We start from the raw sequence: 21735 nt of genomic DNA, 5'->3' as shown, positions 1-21735 counted from the left end.
AAGTGAAACAAAGCATCAAGAGGAACAATCCAGTCTGTAAGGACAGATAACTTAAAAATAAACCAGAAAAAATAAACCAAATTATAAAAAAATGGGAAAATATGATAAATACATAAAATGAAGAGAGTTCCCAATTCTTCAATAGATGCCAAATTCTAAATATGTCCTGTAAAATTTCTTCTAAAGTTGTTAAATGCACTGACACAAAATACTGTGGACAAAATGCTGTTTTTGAAGGCTCAAAAATAATTACTTAAAAGTGGAGTTAAATGGATTTGCAAAGAGCAGGTGGCACAAAGCTGTTACAGACAGTGGTTCAGGAAGACCGTGACTGTCAGGTTCTGAGGTGGTGATCTGGGAAAATTACTGGGCATATGTCTAATTCCTACTTGCCCATCTGCCATCTCTTACTGCTGGTGAGACACTTGACCAGTTGGGCCTTTGCTCTCATCCAGTATAGCAACTTTTACTGGTTGTGTGGAGTGCTGTTTCTTCCAGTGGAGAGGGACATGAACTATCAGAATAATTTGTCTCTCTCTGTAGTGCACTGTGTTATTTGATGTTTTTGAATAAATTGCACTAGGAGAAAAGAGAACAAAAATGTCTAGAGGATGTTTGGAAGCCTGGCAAGAGTGCAAGTTAAATGCAGGGAGTAGAATCTTGGTTTCTGGCCTTTATGTGTCACTCAACAATCGTGATCACCTGACCTAGGAATCTCCAAGTCTCATAAGGAAATGTGATCTGATAGATTCATCCCCTGAGTGATGTGTCAGACATGAGATGATCAGAGTGGCAGGAATTAATCTTGAAATCTATCTGGAAAGGACTAGTGGTTAAATTAAAAGTCTCAGAGAATGTGATTAATGATACAAGTAACAGGTGAATTCCCAGCTGCTGCCCTAAGGCATTTCTGAATTAGAAATATTCTTGCTTTTTTCTTGCTATACCATCTCCTAAGTACAACAGATACAATGCTGCCTATCCTGGAACCACAGATGGTTCATCTTGTGTTCTGGTGCAGTTGAGAAATGGCAGGAGTGCTGGCAGGTTGGGTTTTGTCTGGTGTTAATTTTTCTACCATACGTTACTGCTGTCAATTAAATTCAAGTTATGCAGGACTTGCAAAACTTAATTGACAATTGCTAATTTGTCTTAGGGCCTCAGAAACTAGCACAAAAAGATATATTTTGTTTTCTGGTTCTTGAAATTACTGAAATTAAAAGCAAGTAAGTAGTTATATGTTTATAGCATGACTACTTAATTTGTTTCTGTATATCTGTTAGTCCACTTTCTTCTTTCATATTTTTCAGTGTTAATTTTTCTATTGTTTCACCCTATTTCTTCACCTGCTCATTTTTACCTTTGTTTCAGTGCTCAATTTTTATCAACTTTTGTCATTCAACTTCAGCAGCCATAATAAGATGAAGTAGAATGTACTGTAAAATACAATTTTCTACTTGCTTTTTTGCTCATTGGAAAAGAAAAACTGCAGAAGAAAACTACTGGCATATCTGTCAAGCTGGTGCCCTGGTTTCAGCAGCAGCCAGAGCAGAGGGTTAGGGAGGAGTATAAACCTAGGCCAAAGAGCTGTGATACTTCCTCTGAGGGCTTTCAGAGATTACTGACTATTCCAGTACAGGGATTCCAAGAGCTGGAGATGAGATTGTGTGTTTAATAATGCTGAATCCATGAGTTTTCATGAACTTGGACAGCATTCTTTCAGTGGCAAGGATTCAACAGTCACAGAGCAGCTTCTGCTTTTTCGTAGCCTAATGAAGGGGATGAGAGTTGGGGTTATGGGACCTGTTCTTGTTCTTTTGCATTTTGTTGAAAGTTTTTGTAAATGCAAGACAGTGTCAGAAAGAGAATTCAGTGTATTTTTTAAGGGAATACCTTTCCCTTGGGCTGAAGAGCCAGATTTGTCTTTTCTATTCTGTTGTTGACTCTGTTTTTAGTTCATTACTCCATAGATGCAGATGGGGACTATGCTAGGTTAGAACAGTCTGGGCTAGGAGCAACTTGGACAGTGGCCTGAGAGTGGAAACTTGGGGACCTCTCTTGTCAAAGTCAGCCTGAAAATCAGAACTCCACTCATGGCTTCACCAATGTTGTAACAGTGTGGCTAAAGGTTGGTATCTTGTTGTTCTGAAGATATAGCAAATTAAGTGCTTTTTCAGTAATTGTGGTGGTGAGGTAAATAAATACAAGCCATAACCTCGCTTCTTTTTTTTCCTGTGAACTGTTGAAAGATTTAATTGATATCTCTTATGTTCTCAATGTTTGAGGACTTGAAACATTAGTAGAAATGCGTTGTGTGGTGGTGTTGGTTATAGAGATTATAAAAAAGAAAACTGCAGAATTTTCTTGAAATAGTTGGGTCTCTTGAAGGTCTGATTAATCCTGTTTTTCTGAATCATAAATTCAGAAGTCAAAACCCTTGTCTTATTCCTTTCTACAGACTTCTTTTGTAATGAAAGAATTGAAATTTCAAACATATTATAGATTAGGCACTTTATTTACCGTAACTAAATGGAAATAGGCAGAAATTATTGGGTAAGCTAGTATCCTGTCACAATTAGACCAAAACTTAATGGAAGTGAAGTCAACTCAAGAAAAGCTTGCATTGTTTTATATATTTTATAATAGCCTGAGAAACTTAAGCTGGTACTTGTAATATTTATTGTTACCCACTTTCTTTCAGGTCAGTATAGTTAATAAGAGTAAATAACTCAAGGAAGTGCCGTGCAAAATGGATGTTTTGGTCAGTTTGATAGGAGCACAGAACGCTGAGTTTGTCATCCCAGCTTGCAGGATCTCCATGGTGTAAAAATGAATGAAATCAGCTGAGGTACTGAGCTGGCAGTTGTGGGTAGCAAGGAGAAGCCATCAGGACTGTAGTGAAAGTAGCAGGGTATGCTTGTGAAGAATTCAGCTGGTGTCAAGATAAAATGTTACTGGCAGTAATATGTGCAAAGCCTTTTGTAAATGAAGGACTGGCTTTGGTATAAAGCCAGTTTAAGTGTAAATCAAGTAATTAATTTTGCTTTTTGCCTGACATTTATATCCCGATAACTAATGGATTTCAATTAATGGGTTTTTATCAATGACTTCCCTGATTTGTTTTTCTGTTTGCTGTTCATTAATGTGAGGTAAATGATGTTCTGCTCATGCTTAGTGTTCTAGGATAGGTTTATTTATTTTATAAAAATATTTTTAGCTAATAGATTGTTCATAGATTAATACAGCATTCAATAAAATAATGAATACTTATCTTAAAATGGTAAACTAACTCAGATTCACTGACTTGCTTCAGATCACTTCAGTACTCCTTCTTTAAGACTGTCCTTTAAGTAGTTCAAGGGCAGTGGGGTGCTATACGTAAGTGAACCTGAATGTTTCTTATCCTAATTGTATTTTAGACAAGATGACATTCATGTGCATAGTTTTCATATGTTATGAATAATGGTTCTTGAAGATTTACTCAAAAAAAACCAAGAAAAGAACTTTTGGAGAAAAGTAGTGAGATAGTTTTGACAATTAATTGACATGTTTCTAGTATTGAGTGAGATTGCTTTTCAGTATCAGAGCTAGATAGGTATAGGACTTCTCTGATATTTAAATTAACTATAAATAACAGAATGGGCATTCTGTCTAGGTTTACTTATTTCCTGAATAATTGAAAAATTATTGCAAATTATATGTTCTGAGAAACATGTAAAAAGTAACTAACCTTTAATGTTATATTTTGATTTAATAACATCTCAATTTCCTAGCACAGCATACCCTTTCTGCTGTGAATGTCAAAAACTAAAATATTGATGCCTGAGAGCTGCATTATTTTTCTATAGTAAAGTCTTAGAATATGTTTTTTTCTTTGTCTTAGTGCTTTCTGATGCTAAAACCTTAGTTGGGCTTCCTTGTGGACGCATTAGCATTATAATGAAAGCTATTATTCTTAAGGCTGATGTTATTTAAAAAGAGCTTTCTAGGCCTTGCTTTAAGTTGCAAATTAAATGCATTAAATTCATTCTCAATAGCACTTATGAACGTAATGAGGAGCCTTGTAATTCTGCTTTGAGCTTAGAGTGCTGAGTTGCTTGGTGAATACAGATGACTGTATTTTAATTAATCTGCTGCAAAGGGTTCAGTACTGGACTTTTGCTTAGTATTTGAAAAACAAAAGCCACAAGTTAGTTTTATTAAAACTAATATTAAGTTTGCATGCATTTTTTATGTTATGGATCTGGAATATGACTGAGATTAAACTCAGTCCCTGAGAGATGTGACAGGACAAATTATTTTGAGCAAAGTCTTTCTGAATGCTTAATAAAAAGGCAAGTCTTCAAGATTCCAGTTTTTGATCTTAAGAGAAAACAGGTTGGTTGCTGAAACTTCCATTCTATTGAGACTGTTTGTATTTGCATGAGATTCTTGGCACCTGAAAATTTTACTTATTGAACAACCACACAATACTGTGTAGTAGCATTGGTGATAGCTTTGTAGTTCCAGGTTGCCAATTTCTGCCTTGTTCATTTGTCTCATACACAAAACCCTCGTTCTGCTACAGTCTTGTAGTTCCAGGTTGCCAATTTTTGCCTTGTTCATTTGTCTCATACACAAAACCCTAGTTCTGCTACAGTCTACCTCAGCAAGTAAGAGTCTCTCACTGCCTTTGCTGCTTTACTTTGGCTAGGGTAACTGTGGTGCAAATTGTTCCTCACTAGGATGTTTTTGTAGATAAGGATTGCAATGAAGAATTGAAAGAGTAAATACACAATGTGTTTGTCTTCAAATCAGTTCAGGTCATCCTCACCATCTGTGATTTTACTGATATTCTGCTGTCTTTGTTTTTCCCCTTCAAAGCTATTTATTTATATATTAAGTTCAGAGTTTTAAGTTCATTTGAGTTCATTGTAAAATGCTGTGGGGTTTGAGGAGGAAACTAGGTTAGAGAATCAATTTGTTGACTGAGTTAAAAAAAAACCCAACAACACAAAATCAAGCAAGCAGATAACCCCTACAGTTTAGAATATCTAGCATGCTAATGGCGTCTTTAAAATAGTCTGCTCACATAGATAAGATTTTCAAGAGCCATGTTTCACTCTGAAAAAGGTGAGAGCTAAAGTAAAGTCACAGGCATTCAGACTAGTCCTTTTAATTCAGTGTCTGGATGGGTATGTCTTTTCATTTTAGGGATCCAAAGAAACTTTCATATCTTTGTTACAGTACTGATGTTCCAAGATGAACTTGCCTGTCCTCAAAATCTCATTGTTAAGCCATTGTGTACTAATTTACCCCTCCTTATGTAGAAAGACCCTGACAGTCTTCAGACTCACCTTTGTTGCTGTGCTTTCTGTCCAAACTCTCTTTGGAGAGAGCTGGGTATCATCCAGGTGGAGATCTAGGGGTTTTTATTCCTTCGTCCTTGGGACACCATGATAATCAGTCTTTGCTCTATCATGGCAAGGTACAACAAGGGCCCTTGAAAGCGTAAGGAGTCAGAAACACAAATCAGAAACCCAAAGTTATCTTTGCATCAGTGCAGAATGTTAAGAGGGTTAATCCTAACCACCCATAGTTTGAGGCTATCCTGATTAAGCTTACCATTTCCCCACATCAGGTAATGGTGAATTGTTCTTCTGCTAATGGTATTGTCTTGTTTGGTGGTTCTGCTTCTTGTTCTGTGTATTCAGCATATTTTGGTGTCTACTGGCTTACCAACAATGACAGGACTCCTGCCTGGCCTGAATTAGGGCTTGTGTCTGTGTAGTTCTCAAAATTCAGATACATTCTTCAGTACTTGGCTTGAAATGTGTTTGTTTATGTTCAAATAGTTCTACATGGTTTTAGTTCTTGTGAAACTTGGTAATTTTTGATATGATTTCTTTGGGACTGGCAAGTTGGGGCTGGAGGAAAATACTTGTGTTGTGTTTCATTTTCAGATGCTCTTGACACTTCATTTTGTTTAAAGTAGTTCAGAAGTACACTCAAGAAAAACATGCATGTCTTTAAATTTATGGCTTAACAGCACAAGTCACACTGTGGTACTAAGGACCTGCCAAGGCCACAGGCTGGCACTGACTTAGGGAGGAATAGGACAGAGATGGTGCATGAGCTCAGTGCTAGCTGTGTGTTCAGTTGGATCCTCTGGGCAGCACACTTGGATAGCATGGATTGGGAATGAAAAGGCAGTTGTGCTTTATTCTTGTCACTGTCAGACTCCATGAAACAGTCTGTAAATCCCCGGAGGTGTTTTTAGATGAGTATTGACTTTTGTGATCTTGAGATGGATGGATGCAAAGTTCTTAAAATAGCACACTTCACTAGTGACGTGTCCTGTGGCACCCTAGGATGTAGTTCAGAGAAAAGATACAAAACTACACTGCCAGACCTTAAACTAAATGTCTCTAGAAAGAATCTATGCCTTTTAAATTCAGCTTTGTCAGTGGGTATTGGATCAAAATAGTTTTTTACCACTTCTAAACTTTTGTGCACTTTGGAAGATATTTTGTTTCCTACTTTCAAGAAGAGGTGATGAAAATGGACTTGTTTTCATCAAGTGAAGTCATATTAACAGAAGTTTCTGATTCTGTACTATCTGCTCAAAGGCAGTGGGAAGGGTGAAGCACAAAACTATTTTTGGAGTATTCTTCTGGCTATTAGAATTGCTTTTTGAAGTCATAAAAGTTGGTCATCAAAGCTTTAAAAAAGATCTTTGCAGAAGACATTGCTGGTGAAATATTAGTACTATTTTCTCTTTCTACAAGTATTGTTGTTATTCAGCTGTTGAGTGGGTGGTAGAGAATGTGGATAGAAAATGATTCTTGAAGAAAAACTACTTATAGAAGATTGCTGGTACTTTAACAGATTGCTGCAAAGTGTGCACTGTGCATTTGATGCAGTAATTTAGAGAATAAAATATTGATGATTCAGCTTTGTGTTAGCAACAAATGGTTCAGAGTTGGTATTTAATATGAAAGCACAACCTGATCCTGAACCCCCTCTGGTTATGAAAAATCACTTAGCACTTGATATTAGAGCACAGCAGCTCATGCTAGTAATTAAAACAGTCTGCAGAGAACACTTGCTTTCTGCAGTCCAAAGATGATCTGCCAAACCTGTGCAGCTTGAGCTTACACAACTGTTTTCTAGCTTTGGGTTGTGTGTGTGTGTCCCACTGCTTTGTAAGAGTTTTTTTATTCTACCAGTGTGGTTCCAAGGCAGACTCTGCCTTACCTTACATGTGAATATAAGTGGGAAGACTGATCCCCACGCCTCTCAAATATCTGATTAATCATTTTTAATAACATTCTTATCTTATTTTTTTGTTTTGTTTTGTTTTTTTGTTTTTGTTACATTTTCATTTTGTTTACACCATGGTTGTTCTATATAAGCATTACTACACTTTGATTATGCTGTAGTCACTTTCTGTACTGGCATACCACTGAAATTTCAATTCAGCCTGAGCTTTTTCGCTGGAGAGTCTCAAGGCACAGTGTGCAGCCCTGCATGGATTAGGTATTTTGCCTGTATTTCTTGTTCCTTGACTGTGTTTTGGTGCTTGGACTGTTGCTTTTGGAACTACAATTGTCTTCAAGTTGTTTTCTTTTAATTGTTGATACCTTATTGATATCATCTCAGGGACCAAAGGCATGATGACTGCCAAAAAAAAATATAAAATCATGCCCTTAGCAGTTTTCTGCTGCATCATGTTCGTTCTTTTGCCACTGAAGTCAAAAGGTCTGGAAGCACACTGCAGATATGTGAATTCCTTTGCCCCATCTTTTGCATTGTGTCTTCCCCTTTTCTGTTTGGAAGAGAATATAAGAAGCCAGACAGCTGAGTTTCCAAGAATGTGATATTCAGCATCTCTTCCCTTGCCCTCAGTTTTCGTACTTAGCACTCTTAAAAGCTAATTTAATTTTGTTTTAATCAACACACTACTTGGTCTGTGTATTTTCAACAAAGTTGATGCCTCCAGGAACAAAATGTTCCTTTTGAATCTGGAACATCATGTATTTTGGAATTTATTATGTATGCAAGAGAAAAGCCTTATACCCCATTCCTCTCTTCTGCTTCTTTAGTATATTTTAATAGTTAGACAATGTCATTGTGGGTCCTGATATTGAAGTAAAACGGATGGCATAAATGCATCCTGCTAAATCTCAAGAAGTCTTGAATGTCTCTGGAAAAGAAATGTTTGTGGTCTACAAAGGCTGCCATTTAGCACGCTGTTGCCAAAGAGGATACTGATACAGGAGCTTCAACACAAGACAGCTCCATCCAAATAATCCCTGCAAGCTGGAGAACGTGCCTCAGAGCTGCTCGGTATTAATGCATCTGTGAACGTTCCTCAAAGGAGAAAAAGTTATGATGTGCTGGTTTTGAACTATTTGCCTTCATGCACATTCACAACATGCTTATCTTCATCTCTGCCTTTGCCCTTCAGTATCAAAATCTAGAGGTTCCTGGGCTCTCTGGAACAGACCATCTTGGGTGTAACTGCCCACATGTATCAGAGGGACCCAGTCCTCCAGCTCCCAAATGCTTCACAAGCCAAAGACATTCCTGCCATGTGCCTGCACAAGTCTGAGGATGTTGGTGTGGCCAGCATGTTTCTGGTTTCTGTCACTGGCCAGAAACATTTCTGTCTTTGTGTTATGAATATTGCATTAATGATATGTTCTGCAACTTTTGATCACATCCCTTCTGGATAGAAGATGAGACATGGCAGCTCTTGGTGATTAGAGGAGCATCTGTCAGTACCTATTTATCTCTTAATATTCATGCTATAAATAACTGGAAATGTTTGTACTTAGGTCTGTATTCCACTCTGTGTATAAAAATTCTGCTGACTCATAATTTAAATATTCACATTTACTGTAGGAAGGTGTAATGTAAGATGAAGAATAACTATGTTTTAATGCTGTGAAGTGATGCAATCTCTCCATGTTATCTAAATACAGTGCAGCTGACTGAATCAAGTTGTGTTTCCTGTGGGCTGGTGTCCTTCTTTAACATCATACCCAGCACCAGAAATTGAGATCCACAGCATATTCCTAGAACAGACCCCCTGTGCAAGAGGCAGGTGGTGCACCCTGTGCAGATGCTGGTTGTGTGCCCCTGCTGAGAAGACTCTGTGGCCACTGATTTGAGCCCACTTCTTTCCTCTGTAAGGCTGGGACTATAGATGTATTTAGCTGTCAATTTTCATATAGATGTTGGGAAATGACCTTTGACCATTCTTTTTTTCCAGAATTTAAAATAGGCTGGTAAAGTTAAATATTCAACATTGTGATTAAATCAAGCTAGTTCCTCTTTTTGTACTTTTTTTGGGGAATGGGTGAAGGATTGATTTTGGAGGTTTTTTTATTTTGAATACTGGAATAAAAATGTAATGCAGAGATCATGCATCCTTAGCATTAAAAATTGAATGAATAATTAAAAAACTCATGTTCATTTAAATATCCTAGATTAAAAATACCCCCACTTTTAAACAGTGTGTGCCTGAAAGTTGTGGTTTCCTGGTGCTGCTACATTTCAGGGAAATACGACACTTAAAATTATCAACACAAAGTAATTCTTGTTATTATTATGGTATTAAGAAATTTATTTTCTTTGATGTTTTAATGTTGAAATCTTGTACAATGTATCTGCCCATTCACAATTCATTTACTTTTCACCATAAACTTCTTGTAAATTCATTAATTTCCTGCCCCCATGAAGCATTCAGAAAAGCAGAAAAATAAAAAAAAATTCTAGATCTAAGAGAAATCTTGGAGAAATTTTGAGCCGGTAAAATGGAGAAAAATTAAGGGGCTGTAGGAGTTTATGGAAGAAATAACCTTTTGTAGCTTCTTTATAATGGTCAGATGACTTTTGACCTCTATTCAATAATTTGTGCATTGCATTGATTATTTATGCCCAGCAAATTGACTGTTGTGTGGTGGTTCAATGGTGCTCTTTAAATAGAGTGAGAGAGCACACAACATGCAGACCTAGCTAATGCAGAGCATGTAGGGTTTCTTCCTATGACCATAATCTAGAAAACATATTTTTAAATTCCTCAGGAAGAAATATTTTCATTTATTTTCCCTTCATAGTTTGGTTGGGTGTTTGGTTAGGTTTTCTTTTTTCATTTGGGGTGCTTTTTGGGTGTTTGGGGGTTTTTTGGTGGTTTTTTTTTTTGGTTTTTTTTTTTTTTTTTGCAAAAACGACTCTTAGTGTTGCAACTTTGATGACTACTCGTGGTGGTGAGATGGGAACACTCAAGCGCTCTGATTTAATGATGAGCCCAAGAATGGAAATACATCAAAATCCTCATATGCAGCCAAGGCAGCAGCTCCGGCACCCGCAGTGGGCATCAAGCACTTGGGCGCCTTTCAGCTCCTCCACGCTGCCGGTGTCTGCCAAACACAGAGGGAAATTTGTAAACCTACGGGACAGTGTAAAAAAGAGCCCTACAAAAAGCACAGCAAAAGTAAAAGCTGCTAGTGGTTGGGTGTCTGATGGCTCATGCTCTAATTGCTCTTTAGGAAAGGTAGGTGTTGCACTGTGTGTTTGGAGATGTGCTTTTTTGTGCAAACTGTAGAAAGTATGTTGCATTTTTTTCTTTCTGTAGTTTTATCCCTGCTGTTTCTAATGACTTCCTTACTTAATTTTCTTTTGTATTTTATTGCTAGCAATCAAAGTAGCAATTATTGAAATCAGATTGGCAAAGGAATACTTGTTCTCATGTTTTCCAGTGAAAGCTGCTGCACTTTATACAATATGCACTTTATACAATTTACAGTAATTTCTTGAAAGCAAGGAAAGTTTAGTTTGCTTGTTTTTTGTTCTCCAAAGTGTATCTTTTCGTTGTTTACTAACAGTGTTATAGAATTTGGCTTAGTTAGTCTCCTTGAGGATGTCTATGGTGCTCTGATTTACCTACACAGTAGCTGGTATTTCCTCACTGAAGGACTTGCTATGTGTGAATTAAACACAAGAAAATGTATGTGTTCTTACTTTTCATAACATCTGGATGTTGTTAGATTTGTGGGTACTCAGTTGATCACTTAAAGGCATTGTTATCTTAGTTTTCATAAACATACCACTTAGATGATTTTTTTAAATTTAAATTTTAAAGTCCATCATTATACTTTGATAAATATCAAGTATTTTTTTTTCTTACTGTTGTAGCAGAATGACTTTTCATTATAAGTTTTAGCACATTTTTTTAGGCTGGCAGATCTGTTCAAGTGAGTTATAGTTCAAGTCATGCATTCCTACATATAATAATGTATCTTAATTGTGTGCTGTAATTCATATGTATTCAAAAGATGGCTTTTAATTGGCCTGCTATTTTATTTCTGTTTTCTATTGGTTTGTATCTGTTTAAACCACAATCATTAAATGCTTTAGTCAGATATCTTTATTGAAAGCTATTTTGGGAATAAGCTTTTATTTGTCAGAATACCTCAGTGTATGTTAGGAGAATTCCTAAAATTGCAAATGTTTCTTGAAAATTCCTGGAAAGCAGAGTGCTGAGATGGTACTCTGGGATCTTATTTAGGTGCTGTCACAGGTACCTGTAGCATATAATCATTTGCAGGCTGATTGTGTATCTTAATAAAATAAAATCATGATTCTTCTGTTATAAGGAAGTTCTAGGTCTTCTTTATGTAATAATTGAAAATATTTTAATTTTCTGCATTGTCCTTCATTGTGGTTGCCACAGTGCCTGCATCAGTTCAATGTATTCTATGAAAAATTTGAGTGAAGACAGTCTTGCCTTCACTTGGATTTGCATATGCTTTGAAAGTGGTTGCCAGTGTTGTTGTCTCTTTCCTTGTCCACATGGTAGTGGAGGTGGCTCTACAGGAACACTGCCAGGGTGCTTGGAGGAGCAGGGAGATTTTAAGGTTCACTGGATCCTAAACCAATAGCACAAAGGGAAAATACAATGACAGTATGAATAACTTATGAGACTGGACCCTGGAAGAATTACAGTACCATGAACAAAGTCAGTTTTAAAATAATGAGGCTGAAATTTAAAACTGGTCAGGAGGGTTTTTGGAGCACTTGGGGATGAGAAACACGTAGACAGGAGAGAGTTAGGAACTGGAGAAAGAAAGGAAGCAGGAAAATAAAGCTGACATTTGGTGCAAAGAGAGGGGAGCAGGTTGTTTGTCCCGTAAAGAAGTCCATTGCAACAGTGGTCATTTTTTTTGCCTGGTGGAAAGTCAGGGAAGTGAACGGTCAGGATCTCAGAACGTATTCAATTGAGTTTTAACCTTCTCTTACTGCAGTAGTGTAACTGTAAAGCTAATGCTTAGCTGTTCAGTCTTAGTGTTGTGTTGTATTTTGGTATGTAGTATATCTGAAATTTTGCCTTATAGGATTTTTAGTGTGTACCTACATTGAAAGCTACTTACTTTGGAACAAGGCAGACTGAAAGATGTGCCTCATTTTTTGGCATGTGTAGGGCCAAGTGGTTGCTTGAGCTGTTTACTTTGATCTGTCACCTGAAGGCTGTGTTGTTCTTTGAAGTACAGGTTTATTGCACCGAGCATTTCCTGCATCCTTTTCAAAAGGCATATTAATATTTTTCTAAACAAATTTAGATTCTCCGCACTTTCCTCTTTTTAAACACTTGAAATATTGTGCTTTAGTCTGTAGATGTAAGAATGCTTTAATGATATTAGCATTACCTCTCAAGATACCAAATATATTTTGTTCTTCCATCTTTCTGTAATTGCAATGTTTTTCACCAGCTTTTATTTTGAGCGGATTGACTTTGAGCTGTAGAAACTGTTGAAATACCATATGTACATTTAATGTCTTGCTGTTCTTGGACTGTTAATGCAAATAGTATTATTTCCTATTACTCTTTAATTTGGTGGCTGCTGTTGATGTATGCTGCTTTGTATTTTAAGATATCTCAAACTTTTAAAAAGCTAATACACTTATATTCTGGGGGGTTTTGTTCACTTTTGGGATATAATATTTTCTTTAGTCATTATGCTTCATTATTTTTCAAAATCACAAGAATGTCTTGGAACAACTAAATTGCAAGAGCTTTGATCTGCTGTTCAGCTTGTAATGCTGATGATAGTTGCCAGCAGTTTGTGTTGCTGACAGCTTGTTGACAACCAGTATGTGAACATCTCAAAAATATTTGAGTCAATGTTTTGCTCAAAATGCTGTTTGGAATCTTATTCCCTTGCAGCTTAAGTGTCAGTAGGTTTCCTGGTTATTATTTTAATGAAGATTCCTAAGACCAAAATTCTCCTAGTCTGCAGATGTTTGGTAAACGTATGTAAAGATCTTTGAGAAATAAATTGAATCTGTTTTAGGACCTTCCATGCATTCGACTAAAAGGTTTTCTTTGATTTTTGCTAAGTTTAGAAACCATAAGGTACTTCTGATCTTTCCTCTTTATCAGAGAGGAATATTAGCTTTGAGTGCTGTTAACTTCAGCCCCTGCTTCTGGATTCTGTTGTGAAACCAGCCCACAAAAAGCCTGAGTCTGTCCATTGACCTGAGCAGGTTTTTTTGTTTGACCCCAAGGTCTCAGTGCTGCAAGGGGGGGAGCGCCTTGGTGTGAATAACCCACATGGGCATGTCCAGCTACTTCGGGTTCCTTGCCATCAGGGCAGTGCTGGCAATGTGCTGCCATGAACAGTGTGGGTCAGGGGGAGTGTCTGTGTTGTAGTTAAGTCTCCAAATCCATGTGCTAGTTCATAGTTTTTTAAGCTATTAAATTTGAGTCTTGTTTGTTTAAAACTGTTTCTAGTTTTCCTTATTTTTGATATTTTGTTGGTGATTTTTAGCCCACAGAAGCTGTTCCTTCCTCTTCTCCCATTGTCCCTGTGATCCCTGTCCCACCAGTCCCTGCTGAGACCATCCCATCCACCATACCACAGGTTTTTATTCTGTTTTGTTTTGTTTTATTAAACTTGTTCAACTTTTATTTCTTTATTTTATTTTGTTGTTTTGTTGAAATATGCCTTTCGCTACTCCATACTCAGGTTTGAGGTGAACTGTTAAATCCATTAGAATTTCACTGTGTCTTTTGTTCATTTTGTGACAGCTTTTAGTACATTTAAATATTTATATTTTCATATTGAAGTGACTTAAGATAAAAATAACTAAATTAATGGAAAGAACCGATATATTATTTTGTGTTCACATAATATCTTTAGAGCCATTTCACCCTTACTAAGGCATTATTGCTTAATTTATAAAGAAAATGTTTTCTCATCTCCTATAAATACTTAATACATGTCTTTCTTCATGCACTTGCATGGTGTTTCTCATGTGCTCCACCCATTTGTTGGTTTAATGTTTTGGGGGGCATTTAGAATACAAAAGAGATCTTTTTAACTCTCCATTCCTAACATATTTGACTCATAAAATGTGTTTCCGTTTTGAGCCTTCATCCTTTAGGTCCCATAATGTTCATATGCCCCACAAAACAAAATCAAACCCTGTCAACAGAAGTGAAGGCAGTACCATGAGTTAATGTTAGTATCTCCCATGTAATTTGGAATATGTGACTGTAGCATGGCAAGCTATGGAACAGTCTAGGACAGACAGCAGTTACATTCTTGCAAATAGATTATCATTCTACCTTTATTTTTTTGTAACTTTACTGTAAGTTTCAGTGCAGAACTCTGAAATGATGAGTCACCTTCTGAAAAACACCTTCTGAAAAGATGGGTCAATTTTTGGAATTGTTTAGTGACAGATATCTATTAGCTGTAAAAGGAAGTGAAGCTATCCAGAATATTACTTGAAAATTTTTGTAGTATGGACATCAGTATTTTTTCTTTTTAATTTTTACTTTCAGGCTACTTGACTAAACTGCAGAAGGTGAAAATCTGTCTTTGCTGAGTTTTTGATTTTTACATAATCCATAATTAGCAAAAATTTTTGCAGTTGCCTGTTTTAGAGTGCAATTTCCAGTAGATGTGTGTTTATTTTAATCTGTCACCTGCACTTCTTCCATTAAGAAAACCAGAAATTTGATTAGTTTTAGAAATACTCCCTTCTAATAGGGGGATTCTGCCCACATCAAGATTTGAGGTGGACAGGCTTGTGCAACCATGTCCAGATAGTACCTTTGGAATGCCTGGCACAGCTTTTCTCATTCATCTTTGAAAAAGATGGTAATTGCTGCTTCTTGATGGAGAGTTTGGATGAATGCAGGAGTGTTAGGAACAACCTTTTAACTTACAGAAGGGGTTTTGCACTGGTTGGCTGATTCGTATCTCAAATATTCTGTTCAACAAACCTCACCTACTAACAGCAAATTTGGTTTTAGTTTGTTGGTTTTTTTTTTTTTAACGTGAAAAGAAGAACACTTGTCTGCCTCAGAAATAAAAATCATGGGGAACCAGCTTTCATAGGCACTGTGTATGTTGAATATAATTGGATGTTGCAAAATCCTAATATTAAATAAAAATACATTCCAAAATATAGTGAGAAGAACATGACTGAGGAATTAAACCTTGCTTTCTTCTGAGCAAAACCATAAAAACATATGGTTTAACTATATTTACTGTAACCTTAACAATAAATTATGATGATGAATAATAGATTGGGATTTTTAGTATAGGATCTTATTTTTAATTTACTTGTATTTTAATAGAACCTGCACTTCAATAAGAAGCAGAAAAGGAAATTTAACTTAGTGGCAGAAAATGGTTGTGAGGGATAGTGTTGTTTTGACAGAGGTTTTTATTAACTTAACATTAATAACTAGTGCTTAATGTCTTTACTGCATGAAGTGTGCCTATGCTTCTACTGAGAGAATTGCTGGGTGAGAAAGGCTTTTGATGGCATTTTGACAGTCATATGTGTCATCCTTTTTGTTTCCTCTTACTTTTAATTGTCTGCTCTGTTAATGTGTGTAGGTCCCACCTGATTTTAGTACTTATAAAATGATACGGGCTTAATTTCTGACACTTGATAGCAGATTGATGTCTCCTGTCTAATGGTGGGAGATTATTCATCTCAGTCTTTTGAAAGGCACTTCTGAGTCATCACTTCCTAGGTTTGGGAGCTTTTAAAATCATAAATTGTTCAGAAATATGTTGCTGTCATAGTAATGAAACAAAAATGCAAGAATATGAATAGGTTAATGCAATTGTCATGTTTCTGCAGCTCTTAACTTTATCTTTGCATGAGTTTAATACTTTTTTTTTTTGCAGCCTATTAAATTATCCCTAAATTTATTTCCACACACACACACACCTAGGAGATTTAAAAAGGAATGTCTTAATTTTAAAGATAATTTTTATACGTATTAAAAGCCCCCTCAGATTCATTAAAGCAATAAGGAGATTAACTTTGTCTAGCGCCACCGAACTTGATAATTAGCAGTATTTTGAGTCTGGAATATATCTGGACGCTCTTTGTTTGTTTTGCTTATGTTCCTAGAGCAGACTAGAAGCTGCCTATTTTAAAGGCAGATAGTTGATGGATAAAAGGAAAATCTCTTTATTTAGAAAAATTTCTGAGAAATGCCATCAATTCCTATGGATTTTCTTTCAATTGAAACCACATTTTTCACAGAAAAATTCTCAGTGGTATGAGACTAAAAGTGTAAACTTACTCTACTGGTTCCTGGCTTGTAAAAATGCTAATATTATTTCAGCTTTCTGTGGCAATAATCTCTGACTGCTGCTTGTTAATCCTTAACAATTTTATGATGGAAGCATGTGCTGCTTTATGGTAAATGAATGTGTGCTGTGGGTTTGCTTTTGCAAGGCAGTTTTATAGGTCCTTTCTTGCTTAAGATGCATTTCTGCAGGTTTCCATTTTGCGGTTTGTGGAGGGAGGGTAGTGGCTGTTCCTGATGGGAAGAAAGGGAAATCGAATCCACCAAAAACTGGTTTTGAGATACTGAGTGGTGGAATAACCTCTGCATATCATACCACAAGTACTGGGGTATCATGCCAAATGCTAGCATGACTCAGGTTTTCTTTTGAAAAACAAGGTAATAAATGTCAAAACTTAGATATTAAATATGATCTCAGACTTTCCTAATGGTGTCTTTTTTATGTCAGGGAAGCAATTTGTCCAGTACAGTAGCAAGTGTTTCAGAATGTCAGTTTTGAGATTCTCAAGGTCAAGCTACCTTTTAACAGAACTTTGAGAAAGTTAAATGCTGTAAAATTATGATTAATAGCATTTTCTTATGCTGTGTAATTTTTTTTCCTTAATTTTTAAAGGCAAATCCCCCTCCAGTGCTGGTGAATACAGATTCTTTGGAGACTTCAACATATGTAAGTCCACACTTGGTTTCGATTATAACTTTAAATCATGTTTTATGAATGTAGTTGTGTATGCCTGTTGTTGCTGTTTAAGAAGACCTATTTTATTTCTCTGATGGTACTTGATTTCGTCAGCTCTCATGATGGTTATTTGAACTCCTTAAATGTTTCATGAAAGCAAATGTTGCAGATTGCAGGTGGGAATTTTGCTGTGTACCAGTGTGTGACAGTGCAAAACACAATTGAGGTTCTAGAGGTTCAGTGTTCAGAGAACAATCTGTTTCTTCAACTGCGCAGGCAGATACTTTAATATTTAATGTGCCGTTTCCGTTGCACTTCTCATAAAAGCATTTTTTCATGCAGTGGCTATACTTAATGTTTTAGTGCTCTAAACGTTCATGAAAAGGAGTTGGTTCTGTTTGAAGCATTAAGGTACTAAGTGTAGTTATGTGGAGGCTGAGATTTTAATTTGTCAGGCATAATTACAACATTTATATAGAAAGTCCTTCATCCTGGACTGCAAATAAAGCTTTGCTTCATGGGTCTGAGATCCCTTTAAAGCTTGGAAAAGATAGACTACGTCAGTGATTTTTATCAGATAATATATCCTTGTCTCTGCTAATGTTTGGTTTGTGAGATGAATAAATTCAAAGGTAATTTTTCAAAAAAAGAGAGAGAGTATAGAACTGAGCTAAAGGAGAAGATAAAAGTTATGGAGGTTTTTGTTCGCTCCTGTTTATCTAGATGATATTTTAAATTGGATTACAGAGCTTTGTACATTGAAATAAGAGACTGCTTAAATATATTAGGACCAGCTTTGTTTTGTGTAATGGCAGTGAATAGGGAAATGATTAATCAACATTGTTATTCATTTAATAAAAAAGAAAAGAGTGCTGCACACTGATCAATCATCATGAACCTTTTGCAGGTACTGTAATGCTGGGTGACTGCTTCAATTAGCACATGTTGTCATTCCTGTAGATAACAGCCCAAGGACTAAGCTACCATAAAAACTACCTGATCACAGTGGCTTCTTTTGTGTTGGTGTAGCAATAGATCCAGTTTCGAGTATTCAGAAGGTCAGGACCTTATCCCTTTTTAAAAGAGAAATATCATGTGTTAAAACCACCGTATCTTTTCCACTGAACAAACTGCTAAGGACATAATCATTTTTGAGATACTTTTCAAAGATGATCATCTGTTATGTGTGGAATGGATATAGCTTCTATTATATTAAGGGGAGATATAATTAGAGAGTGAGGGATAAAAGAGCTTGATATTAGACAGCCTGCAAAAGTAATGGCATTGCCAGCTTCTGGAGCATTTAAATATATTAAATAAACATAGGAGGAAGGAAATAGCTTGATCTTAATTTTATTTGTGGTGAATTAAACTCCCTTTTTAAATTCTCTGCTAGAAAATGGTCAGATTTTAAAATGCTATTTTCTATACGTGTTTTTTATCTTTAGTGTGTTAAGACTACAGAAGTCTTATCAGATATTCTGTATCTTAAGAATAGAAAAAATCCTTTGTAAAATAATAGTATAAATGTTATTTCTTACCTTGTTAAATATTTCATCCTAAAAGGCTAGAAATAAGGAGTTGTCTGTAGCTACTGTAGGTAACTGTGGAGGAAAGAATTTGAGTTCCAAGATATCTTGTAAAAAAGCTTACTCTTGAATATTAAATTTGAATAAGAATTTGTTATTTAATTAATTTTGCTTAATTCTGATTATTTTTTTTGCTTCTGGTATTTGATTCTTTCCTTGATTCTTGTTCTGTAGGTAGCAAAGAATGTGGATATCCTTTTAACCAGAGGATGACAAGGCTTCTTTCTAGGATTTCAATTTTTTATCAAGCTTTATAAAGTGTTCTTCTAAACTCTTCTCCTCTTTTTGTCCCTATCTTAAAATGCTTAACTTTTTATATTTGTATGTAACATGATAAATAGTAGCATAAACAGTTGTTAAATCTTACTTTAGGAGGGTCTTACCCATTTCTTATGAGAAGGTGATATAAGGCATCAGTCTTTGATTTTTCTCTGCTCAGTGTGGAACAACAATAGGAAAATGTTGTTCTGTTCTTCCTTACAATTCTTTACTCCACATCCTCTTTCTTTTTTCTCAGTTTCATATTGCTGTATAGCCTGAGGAACATCTGAGAATCTCAAGTGCATTTTTTCTTTCTGCCAATCAGAAACAGAGGGCCTGTGCCTAACACTAGTTGTGTAGAGCAGTCTGCTCTCTGAACAGGCAACTTTTAAAGATTGTCTGATTCATAAATACAGAGTGGTGTGAAAATCATGTGTGCCCTCTGAGCCCAGTGGTCACTGTGGATCAGCTGAGATTTGATGGCAGTGAACTGCTAGCCAAGCAAACTGGGTTGTGTTAAGTGTAGTATTCTCTGGAAGCCTCACTTCTCTTTTTTTTATAGGTCAATGGCACGGATGCAGATTATGAGTATGAAGAAATTACTCTTGAAAGGGTAACATGCTAAATGTCCTCTATACTCTGTTTGAGATGGGATTTATGACACTTTAATATGAAAAATAGCAATCCAAACCAATTGTTACTCTTTTGTATTTTAGGGAGATTATTTAACCTAATGAAAAAAAAAATTATATTCAGTTGCTAAGCAGGAATTGAAAGTTTTATTAATATCCTTGACCATTGAGAGTAAAATGGGGGAATGATCTCCTCTAAGACATCCTGCTTTTAATGTTGCTACCTAGACTTGTAGACACTAACAATACAGATTCTGATTTAATCTCCTGTATTGCTATTTTTCCATGGGCTTTTATTATATACCATTAAGTTTTATTTTGAGATTACAAGTGGCACTATGTCACGTGCATTTCTTTGTTAGGTTTTCTACATTGAGCTCTAGCTTGGTTCACTTAAGGTGCACTGTTAACAATAAGACAGGAAGAAATTATCGTATCTAATACCAATGCAATTCTGGTGGTTACTGAGAGGGTGAAGAGGTCTTGCAGTTGATGGTAGGGGCAAGACATCCTTGAAGAGAAAAATGTCAGTCTGAATCTCTGCATCTGTGGGAATATATTAGAGGTGGGACACAAGCTGTTTAAAGGGTTTCATTTGGGAAAAATAATGTGTCTCTAATAATTTAATGAGGAGCAAATATTTGTATGAATAATCTGAAATATCTAGCACACTAGAGATAGAAGAATTTATGTAGTTTATCAAATTGAATGAGAAAGCTGTGGGGCTGGAACTCTCTGTTACAATTACATAGTGACTTAAGTTCTTACTTGTATATAAGATGTAATTTTACTCATTTTCATAGAAGATATATGTAGCATACTGCTTAAACTGTCTCTGAATATTTTTGTTAGCATTGAAAATTATGTAGATTTGGTTCTATGGTGTATCAAATACACCAGAATACCTTTTCCTCAAAAAATAAATGTGTAAAATTTTTCCCCCTCTATCTTTAGGGAAATTCAGGACTTGGCTTTAGCATTGCAGGTGGTACAGACAACCCACATATTGGGGATGATGCAAGTATTTTCATTACAAAAATTATAGCCGGCGGTGCAGCTGCACAGGATGGAAGACTACGGTAGGATGAATTTCTGTGTTGGGTTACTAAGTGCTGTTACTGTATTTCAAAAAGTAGATAGAAAATTTTCTGTTACTTTTAATAGTTTTATCCTCCCACATTAAATGTTGAATAGGTTTTCCTTACAGAAGTGTTTTGTAAATAATGAAGAATGTTTGAGTGGATCAATATGTATGTCCCAAACTAATATCTGCAGTTTAGGAAAATTAAGTGAACTTTTTCTATTCTGTGGTGTAAACTTATTATGCCATATGTTTCATAGTCCTTAGTTTAAGAAAATGCGTAGACAGATAGGATAGGTAACTCTTGGTTATCCATGTGTGGGATTTTTTGGATCCACATTGTAGTTGAATTTATTAACAACCTTTTTTTATGCTTGGTAATAATTCAGTGTCTTAATGTTTCAAAGATACCCATCCACAGTGATTGTAGGACTATTTTTTTTTTTCTTCCAAAAACTTTCCCCATCATTTCATGTGCAAATGCTTAATGTATTATGGGTTTTAGTCCTAATGAGCTTATTTCAAGGCTTCATTTTAGCTTGTTGGACATTGTCAGAGGTACATCTGGCAGGACATGGTGACAGGTGGGCCTGGCTTTGCCCTTCATGTAATGAGGGCTCAGTGTTGTTGCAGCAAAATGTTAAATGGACTGGAAGGCCAACACTTAAACTGCTTGTGAAAAGCAAGATTGACTTGTTCATAGCATGGCTTAAAACTTAGTGTGTTTTCATTGTGTGCCTTCTAGGTTTTGATTTTTTAAATTCTTTTTTATAGCTGTAAAGAAAAGGTAATTTTTACAAACATCTGTTCAAAACACCCTCAAAATGAGGCACATATAATAAGGTGCCCTCTTCAGCTGTGAATTAAATATTCCTCTTAAATGTCTTCTA

The 21735-nt window shown here is 35.9% G+C and overlaps 1 protein-coding gene across 17 annotated transcripts in view; it reads left to right on the top strand.

Moving 5' to 3' along the window:
- DLG1 (discs large MAGUK scaffold protein 1) overlaps nucleotides 1–21735 on the top strand; it is a 148995-nt gene that overhangs the window by 74538 nt on the left and 52722 nt on the right. For 9 of the 17 annotated variants that reach the window (XM_088061153.1, XM_088061151.1, XM_005527086.3 and 6 more), the window contains 4 exons: nucleotides 13815–13907; nucleotides 17220–17273; nucleotides 19695–19745; nucleotides 20719–20843. In XM_088061153.1, the coding sequence (XP_087917279.1) occupies nucleotides 13815–13907; nucleotides 17220–17273; nucleotides 19695–19745; nucleotides 20719–20843 (323 nt within the window). The remainder of the gene's footprint in view (nucleotides 1–13814; nucleotides 13908–17219; nucleotides 17274–19694; nucleotides 19746–20718; nucleotides 20844–21735) is intronic. The other 8 variants (XM_005527087.3, XM_088061158.1, XM_005527085.3 and 5 more) reach the window with 1 other exon arrangement.

This window comes from Pseudopodoces humilis, chromosome 11 (assembly GCF_049639895.1).
Source record: "Pseudopodoces humilis isolate 2021_Gansu_Grassland_sample_001 chromosome 11, ASM4963989v1, whole genome shotgun sequence".
Lineage (NCBI taxonomy): Eukaryota > Metazoa > Chordata > Aves > Passeriformes > Paridae > Pseudopodoces > Pseudopodoces humilis.
Note: the sequence above shows the minus strand (reverse complement) of the source record. Positions and strands in the feature narration are given on the sequence as shown.